We start from the raw sequence: 9514 nt of genomic DNA, 5'->3' as shown, positions 1-9514 counted from the left end.
AAAAAAAATGTCAGGGGCTCCAATTCTTTTCAACTCTATTATAAACTGAAATAGACTTTCAGCAAGCCTTAAGCTCTGTATCATCATTTACAACAGTCAATGCCATGTTATGATTGCCAGCTCTGTCCCGTCACATATAGAAATGGGATGGCAAGACTACAGAGCTTTACCACTGCAAATCTAGCATTGCTCCTAACTCTGCACAAACGCTGCATGCTGCGTATTTTGGAAAGAAAAACTCATCAGTACTGTGTTCTGACTCCATGCCAGCAGATTACATTGTAAACAGAACCACATTTATTACAGTGTAGCTGTTCTGCTTGCATGAAACATCCCACAGCATTGAGACCTCTAATTTCACATCCTTGTAAACCCCACAAGCCAAATGGTCATATTTGACTTGTTTTACAATCATGGTGACATTCTTCCCAAATACAATCCTGTCCCTTCCATTCATTTGCTAATCCCATCAAGTTGTGGCTGTCAAGCATATAGCACACAGAAAGCTGATCTGATTTTCCATTTATCATTAGTAAACCAGAGCTGCATTTCTAGGAGGAATTCAGCAATCAGAGCAATGTCTGTATACCTGTACCCAATTAGCAATCTGTGGGGAGCTGGGACCCCCTTCTCCTTACATTGGATCTCTTGATTTGATAACCATATGGTGAGCTATATAAACCACAGGTCTATTAGACATAATTCTGCATTAGGAACATATATTAGCAAGCTCTAGTCATCCCACATGGAAGTTGTATTTGTGAGAGTCTGATTTCCTGTGGAACAGCTGTGCAGACTGTCATTGTTTATAGTGCAGGAAAAAGAACAATGTGATGTGTCTGGGTGTTATATGTCTGGGATAGTTACATACCAGGGAAGGAGCTGATGTGAGAGGTGCCAGCTCTGAGCTTCTTCTCCTGCATGGAAGGATGCAATAGTTCTTCTTTCTCATCAAACAAGCACAACCTCTCAGAAGGACATCTCTCTTCTCCTTTCCAACTTCTAGAAGTAGCTGGGGGATCAGTTACATGCTTTGTCACTCCTGGAGGTGGGCGGGGGATAGAAACCCCTTGGTGGAAACCTATAAAAAGAATGGAGCTGAGGTCATTAAAGACCAAAGAGAAAGGGGGAAGTGGGAAGACTCAGAAACACATGGAGTGTTTGCATATTACACTGTGAGCTCTTATAGTAGGTCCTGCACATCCCTGGCAGCACTGAGCTGAACAAGTCACTGCATAGAACTGAAAGCAACATCTTCATCCCTCTGCTCACCTGGCCCCATCTCTGGATGCTCATGGACTATCTGCCTAGCATCTGGATTTTCTGTGTCTGGACTGCTTGCTCAAACAAGACATCTTCTACACCTTGCTCTGCTAAGTGATTTGGCAGCTGTAAAGAATTGCTCATATTTTGACTGTGGATGCTCTATTTTATTTCACTGATGCATCCAACTATCTGGATGAGTGTACAGCAAGTTTTGGGTGTGATTGTAAACTAGGCAGTTGTCATAGTGACTTCTGTTTTGGACATTGTGTGTGACTTCTTTCCTAAGCTTAGACTGGTGAAGGATGAACATGGTTTTTCTGGGGTGGAATGGGGAGTGCTGCTGCCTCTTACCTGTTCTTCTGGCAGTACTGTTGGTGGAGGGGACACAGGTAGACTTTTCCAGATCCAAAGCTAACTCCATCAAGTCCATTCTGGTGGTGCAGACCCCAACACTGGCCACCAACAGGTCTTCCAGCTTCCAACATGGAGCATCACACCACAAGAAAGGGAAAATTCTTGGCCAGGTAAGAGATAGCTACAATCATATAAAGTGTGCTTTTATAGGCGAAACTGTAGTATATTGGGAAAAATAAAATATACTTATTGTCTAACAACAATAAATCATGTGCCAGATCTATGTAGAATGAAACTGACCATATAATGTTATATGAAAAATTGCTAAAATGATCCCAGGCACACGTTATCACTTATGAAAACCATATTACAGCACATTGTTACTATTTGTGAATACTATATGGTCCTCAAGTAACTGAGAAATGAGCTGCTCACTATGATCTGAGGTTAAAAAATAACCTATATCTACTGTATTAGCTATATTTCCTTTTAGATTTGTTTAACAATGATATAGCAATCTTTATGCAGTGCACAGCATGTTGCATGTCTAAATATATATAATTTAAGCAAGCTCTGTACCCTTTATACTTCTCCAATTGTTGATGGAGTATCAGTAAAAGTTGTAACAGTTCGGGGCAATTTAGTATGAATCTGGTCCAGAAATAGTGTATATATATATATATATATATATATATATATATATATATAAATTATAATAACAGGTTTTAAGGTTCTATTTATAATTGCTATTTATTACCAGCTTCCAATTTATTTTCTATACTGACATGCCCCCTGGAATGTTCCTGACAGCTTTTCGCCATCACCTTTGTAGAACTACAAGATCTAGCATGACATTCCAACAAGAAGTAAAGTATTCATTATCTGTTGTTTATTGGCTGGACAAAGGGACATTAGATCAACACAGTTAGAAAATCAGTGACTGCCTATATCTACTATAGAATTTACTTACCTTTAATTCCCTTCTAATCATCTACTCTTTTTGGATATTTTAATAAATGTATATCTTGTAGCAGTGTAAAGCTCCTCATTGCTGAACTTAATTGCTGAGCTTTATAAGAGCATCCCAAAGTAGAATAAGCAGAAGTAATGGCTACATCAATTACATCCAAATATGTGGATTATATTACACCATGCCCTGTGTTATATCAGCGCACTCTGGGGTTATCTGTACAATGCCTGTTTAGCTAGACAGTTTAATGCTAGGTCCACAAACATTTGCCACTCATACTACTTAGTTTGTGGTCTCTATGGGAATCCTGTGGTCAGCACTTATTGGTCTTATAAAAGGATCTTCTTTTATGTACAACCTTGTGAAAATACAAGCAAATGTAGGTGTAGGTGTAAAATTATCAAATGAAATGTATTCATGTGATAGATGTGCCTAATGAATTATGTATTAAAATGGTTGATATACATAAATAAATCTATCTATCTATATATATATATATATATATATATATATATAGAAAGAGATGATTTTAAAATGTATATGAGTATACAAAAATACAAGCTATGTACTTAAGAAATACCAAGTCAAATTACATCTTTAAGAAGTACTATAAAGTCTTTTGCCAAATGAACTGTACAAGTGATTTTAAATAATAGTCCATAAGAGATTTAACTCCTTGTGCTCTAATTTACAATATATTGATTTCAGCTGGGGCAGTTGTCAGCCAGGGTTAAAAGTCTTTCTAACAAGCGATTAAAATCTCACATGTAGCCCCACACTTCTGCATGGTTCATTGCAGGGATAAAATACCACACATTAAAGCAAGTCTTTTAAAAAGTCCCATCTGGTGAACAGGTACCCAATGGTCTGATACAGACCAGACTCTTTTTTTTTTAACCTATTCTATGTTTTTGGTTTTAATGTATACATTTCTTATTTCTTCATAGTCAATTCAAAGTGAGAATTTCTGTTTTGTAAGGAATTCTGCCACACTGTATTGTTTTTGGCTATTTGTTGTTTATTATACAGTGAATGCATTACAGCTGTGCTGTGGCTTTGGTCATAATGACCCCCAAGTTGTGTGGTTTTCTTTGCTGTGTCTTGTTTTATGTCCTTATTCCCAATGTGAAGCCTCCTGTTCCTCAACAAGATGTGCAGACAGGGAATTCATCGGTTCAGCTCTGGACATCCTAGACAGATATTCCCAGCACCCCATCTTATCACACCAACCATCTGGCTTCCATTAACATGGTTCTAGCAGATTTTTCCCCTTCTGAATGAGCTAACATAAAACTGCACATCATAGGATAAGTGACATATAATATGTCATAGAGAAAAGAACATTGCAATTTCTCCTGAAATAACATATTGGACAGGTCACCTGATATGGCAGTTCATGATAAACATTTGTTATTTATCCAAATAAATCAGCACTAATTACATGCATGTGTCCCATGAGGGGTAAGGGAGGAAAATAGATAGGGATCATAGGATGGTGAGAGTCTATCCCCTTTTCCTATACGCACATACCTAACACATATGGATATGCGTAATTTGTTCTGTGCATCGTTAAACACTAATTTGTAACTTTTACTGCTGCCCTGAATGCCGTAGATCACAAAATATTTTGTCTCTATCTCCTAGGCAAGGTATCCACCAGTTCTTGATTGCATTAGGAAGGAGATCAGTCATTTGAAATATTCATATCTTTCAGTTGGTTTTAGGACTTATATAACAATTTCCCCAGTTAAAAGGATCCAGATACCATATTTTAGAATATGTCAACCAGTGGTAACTGTATCATTAGAAAAAACTTTTGACATATTCCAGAGCAATCCTTCTTGCTGGTCTTTTAGCTAGTAATGTATTATGTGTAAAACAGGCATCAAAAGTTTAAAACTTATATATATAATTCACTTTAGCCTGTGCCCAGTTAGCCACAAGTAAGCTTCAAACTAACCATACCAAACAGATGTGTTGCTGAGAAATTCTCTTTTATTGGTAATTAAAGAGACTGGAATGCCAGGGGCTGCATGGTGGTTAGGGGCAGCAATGTGGCTTAGTGGTTAAAATCACAACTTTGTAGCAATGGATTCTAGGTTTAATAATAACCAAGCACAGTATGATATTGGGGATTTTTGAAGTTGCTCTGGTTTTTGAAGACTTACCTCTTGGTCAATATCTAGATAAATAGGTCTCAATGAGTGTTTGGATTGCAGTAGGAATTTACTATGAGAGCATTTTATTAGTAGTTAGTAGAAACCATTAGGAAACAAGCCTATGGAGACCGGGGCTTGGTTTAGTGAATTTAAGTATAACAACTGCCAGACAATGCCTTTTTCTGTTTTCAATATTCTAAACACCGTTATGTCATTATGATAAACTTTTCAGTTCTGTCCCCTATAGTACATGGTAGAGAATAACTTGGGAAAGTAAACCAGCCATAGGTAGAGGACAGGTACAGCACATGTTGTAGAAATATTATCAACAAGCTACAATTTATTCAAAGCTTTCGAATAATTGGAATGCTATTTATTTTGTGTTTCAGTTTTTGCCATTGTGTATTTTTCCATTTTGGTTATTTATTTGTAGTTGATTCTTCGTCTTAATTGTATGAAACATATTTAAGGAAGCTTAAGCTCAACATAATCCAAAAATATCTCACAGATGGGCATGGTTACTTTAACAAAATCCTGTGTTAATCAGTGTTTTGTTTTTTTACATTTTATTTGATATTTTGTAAATGTATTACTACTGGCTTTAAAGATTTGGGAATTGGAATGCTTTTCTTATGACCAATATTAAGGAGTTTTTAATAAAACCTAAAAAAAGCTAACCTTTTAAAATTAGCCAGCCGTCGTGTTTTTGAATAACTGATACAACATTATATGATATGATCGGTTGCTATGTGTTACTGCACTTTGCTTACATTATTGTTCTCAAACTTAACTTGTCTAGCCTGTTCAGTTTAATGTCTCGTAGAAAACAATTTTGGATTAGATCCAAGTATATTGCACTCAACTCATTAGTGTAATACCTAAAAGGAATCTGTCATCAGAGTTGTATTTAATTATATATATGTTTAACCAGAACTCCATTTTGTTCTCTGTGGATGTTAATTTACATAATCTAGTTATTCACTCTGAAAATGATGACAAGCATTTAAAGTGAACAGGGTTATGTGAGCAGCAGTGTATTTATACATTTCATTTAGGTCTTATTTTCCCATAATTACGAAGTCTAGTGATTTAGAAAAGTATCTAGCAAAAGCTTAGAATTTATAAGAATTCGTCAGTGTGCATTATAAGGATTTTTGTGTAGTTGCTGCCTTGTTGCATGCCAACTTCTTATACTTGTCAACAACTTCATTAATAAAATAGGCCAAGTGGCTTTAGCTAATGCTATGCTAAACTAAAAATTGGGGAGTCCAGCTTTTAAATGACCAATTGGAAGAAGTATAGACAAAACTGTAGGCAAAAATCATTTCATGTGAGTCTCTTAAAGAAGGTAATTGTTTAAATTGTAGAAATAAGCTGTGATTTAAAGTCAGAGTTTGAGTTATATTTAGTGAAAAAAGTGGAAAGAGTGCTTTGTCAGAATTCAGTACTTTGGACTCTATCCCTTACCCTGGCACCCTGGACACACCTAATAGAATGTTGATGATGATAGCTTGTCTGTTCCTAAGTGGAAGTTCCAATCTACACCACAACCAAACTAAGAAAAATACTCTGGACACTTTACCATGACACCTCTGGGTTAGGTTGATCCAAATCTTTGCCAAAATGACCCTTTTTCCCTGCCCTTCTAGTTGTTTGTATTTTGTAATAAAGGAAACGTTCCAGGTTGTGACCACTTGGATTCTTTATTATTGTGGTAAATGCAACCAATAAAATACCTGGGCACCTTTTCCCCAGTTTTGTACAAGGTTCTTACAGTGAGCCTATTATGTAAAATATTCAAAAAACACTTATATTTCTTTCTTATATCTTTTGCACTTCTCTCTTCTGTTTTTTCAAATATCAAATATTTCAAAGATCTTGGTCACAGTTTAAACAGACAGAGCGATGGAAACAAAGGTTCACAGTACCAATACATCGGTTTGATACGTTAGGGTTATATATTTTAGTGTATTTGTAGAATTCTGAACTATTTGTAATGGTTGCAGATTGTTTTTCTGGTATCACTACACACAAAATCACTACTTTAATCTCCACATGGATATACCTGTATATTATTTCCTTTTATTAGGTCTAGGAGTGATCGGTTGCCCAATTCACACTATGTTCTTCAGTTGGGGTCTAAACAACTCAAATTAGGATATGGCGCTTTATGAAAGATATATTCACCACAAAATCATGCACCTAATTGGTCTGATGGATTACTATGATTAACCCAAGGTAAAAGCTTTTTGTTAGATTAGGTCTTAAAGCAAGGTAAAATCTTTTTGTTAGATTAGGTCTATTCACATCCAGAATTAGCAGTTCAGCTTCTATAAACTAGAATTTTTAGTCTTGATGTTTCTGTAGGTAGGGGTTAATAGTTAATGATTGATCTTGTGAACCTAAAAAGATACATACAAATCTAAAGGAAATTTTTGCATTAGTCCCCTGTGATATACATGCTAAACTGTTCAAGATATTCACACCAGCCTTCCAGAAGAGAAAACCTCCACAGGTAAAAAAATGGAGCTCCATTGGTGACTGGGGAGGCAATGAGAAGTGTTAAATTTCATCCCAATGGTCATATTACTTCTTCCATAGCTCAATAATATTTTTTCACTAAAAAGTTTTTTTTATATACAGTGAGGAAGGGTTAAACTTCTGTCAATAGCCCTGATTTATTAATGTTCTCCAAGACTGGAGAGGATACACTTTCATCAGTGAAGCTGGGTAATCCAGCAAACCTGGAATGGATTTCTTCAAAGTCATTTGCTATTTGTTAGCAAATGTTTTCAATTCTTGACTAGCTTTACTGATGAACGTGTTTCCTCTCCAGTCTTGGGGAGCTTTAATAAATCATGTCCCCACTGGGTTACCATCTTTTGTAATCAGTGGAAAGTAAGTAAGGTGAAATGACCTATTTAGGGATACGGACAGAATAAACCAAAGGTTTTTTTATTCCTTCCCTGAGGAAGGCCTAACCTTTACCACCCCCAATTGAAATAATGGAAAAATAAAAAAAGTTCTTCTACAAATATTGAATTAAACTATTGTAATGCAGTTATATTTATAAAGCATTGCTGTATGTCCTTTGTAAAGAATACATTAAAAGTGTCAATACTTTTTAAGCCTCTCCATGTGTATATTGTTAATGACTGTGTTTAACAAAAGCACCTCCTATATTTCTGCCTGAGTATCTAAATACTAGAGACAGTGCTGTCAAACAGTTTTGGTGATGGTTTCATATTCCATTGATGAGGGGGGAAACATTTAGTATGAAAGAAAGTGTGAATGTCAGATTACCAGCTTTTTCTCCTGGCTGTTCTCATAGCAGCTGCTAACCATTCTTATGTGAAGAAGAAATAGTATATTAATTGTTTCACATTTTGAAATGTCATTGCAGTGAAGGCACATTCCCATGAGAGCCTATTCTCCAGTAAATACAGTGTACTGTCATTCTCCTTATAAATACATCGCTGAAAACCAAGTGGAGATGTGACATTTAAAACTATCAGGATCAGGTATTTTCCTTCAGGGCTAACAGGGAAAAAGGAGTCATTGGAAAATAGAGGAAATCTAAGAGGTGTTCAGGTCTAAAACATGATTTAGCCAATGATGAAAGGGCAAAGGGATAGATTTCTTTTGAGCAGACATTATTAGCACCTTCAATGCATTCTTCTCCTGAGAACTTTAAACACTAGAACACATTGCCAATGTTTCAATAGAAGACCTTGACTGGCATTTGCTACTACTGGGTGGTACCCAGCAGCTCAAAGAGTTCATTCTAGTTCACGGAATACAATACATTGTCATTTGTTATAAAAGGAAGGAATGCCCATTGTTAGGACGGATTTCCTTATGTGAAATTAATATGCTGATTTACCTTTCAGAGACTAGTGTATGGAACTGGACAATAAATATATATATAATAAGACTATCAGAGCTGTTTTATTCATTTTATGTGTGTGTGTGTTTTTAATGTGTGGTAATATAACAGCCAAAAAGATATATGATTAAATTAAGATCAGTGAAAGCGAGATTCTAGATTACTGATAAGGCAGCAGGAGCATGTGAATTCCATGGCCCTGACCATCTCATAATCCACCATCCATCTTCAAGGTCTATTAATCAAGTTCAGATTCCTGGAATGTCCTGTATATGAACCGATGTTTAATACAGAAAAGATTACGCTTACATGTATACTGGACGGTGCCACTCATGCCTATTCTCTTTTCATAGATTGGGTTTTTAGTAGCAGACTAGTATGTTGTTCAGATTGTTCTTTAGGTAATAGTTGATTTTATTTTATTGATTTGACATAAAAAAAAAAAAATATAACTTCAATTATTTTTCTATGCATGTACTTCTAAAATAATAACAAGTAACTTAATTTGAAGTTCTCTTAGCAATGGTTATTTATATATATATTAATATTTGATACTGTCTCATGAGTACTGGACACCAGTTCATTACACTTTGGTGTATAGTTGTCACCCATACCTGTTTGATGTGCAGATCCGCCAGAAGCTCTATGTCAAGCACAAAACATTTTTATTAGATTTAGATGGAATGGGGGAGGATTGCTATTTAGAGCTCAACTAGAGAGATTTACCAGAAGTTTTACCAGACAGAAAGTGAAGGGAACTTCTTAACATCAACAAAGAAATACTGCAGCTATGCTAAAGTCAAATATTTTACTCAATTTACCTTAATCTGATATATCTGTCATCACCTGCAGGCAGCCCTTACACTGTTTATTATTAGC

The 9514-nt window shown here is 35.8% G+C and overlaps 1 protein-coding gene across 1 annotated transcript in view; it reads left to right on the top strand.

Moving 5' to 3' along the window:
- Positions 1-904: 904 nt before the first annotated feature.
- Positions 905-9514, top strand: part of DKK2 (dickkopf WNT signaling pathway inhibitor 2) — a 41829-nt gene continuing 33219 nt past the window's right edge. Inside the window, exon 1 of the mRNA XM_072405680.1 lies at positions 905-1790. Within this exon, the coding sequence (XP_072261781.1) occupies positions 1569-1790 (222 nt within the window). The 5' untranslated portion in view covers positions 905-1568. The remainder of the gene's footprint in view (positions 1791-9514) is intronic.

Source organism: Pyxicephalus adspersus, chromosome 3 (assembly GCF_032062135.1).
Source record: "Pyxicephalus adspersus chromosome 3, UCB_Pads_2.0, whole genome shotgun sequence".
In the NCBI taxonomy this organism is placed as follows: Eukaryota; Metazoa; Chordata; class Amphibia; order Anura; family Pyxicephalidae; genus Pyxicephalus; species Pyxicephalus adspersus.
The sequence above is the reverse complement of the archived record's forward strand: the minus strand, read 5'-3'. Positions and strand labels throughout refer to the sequence as shown.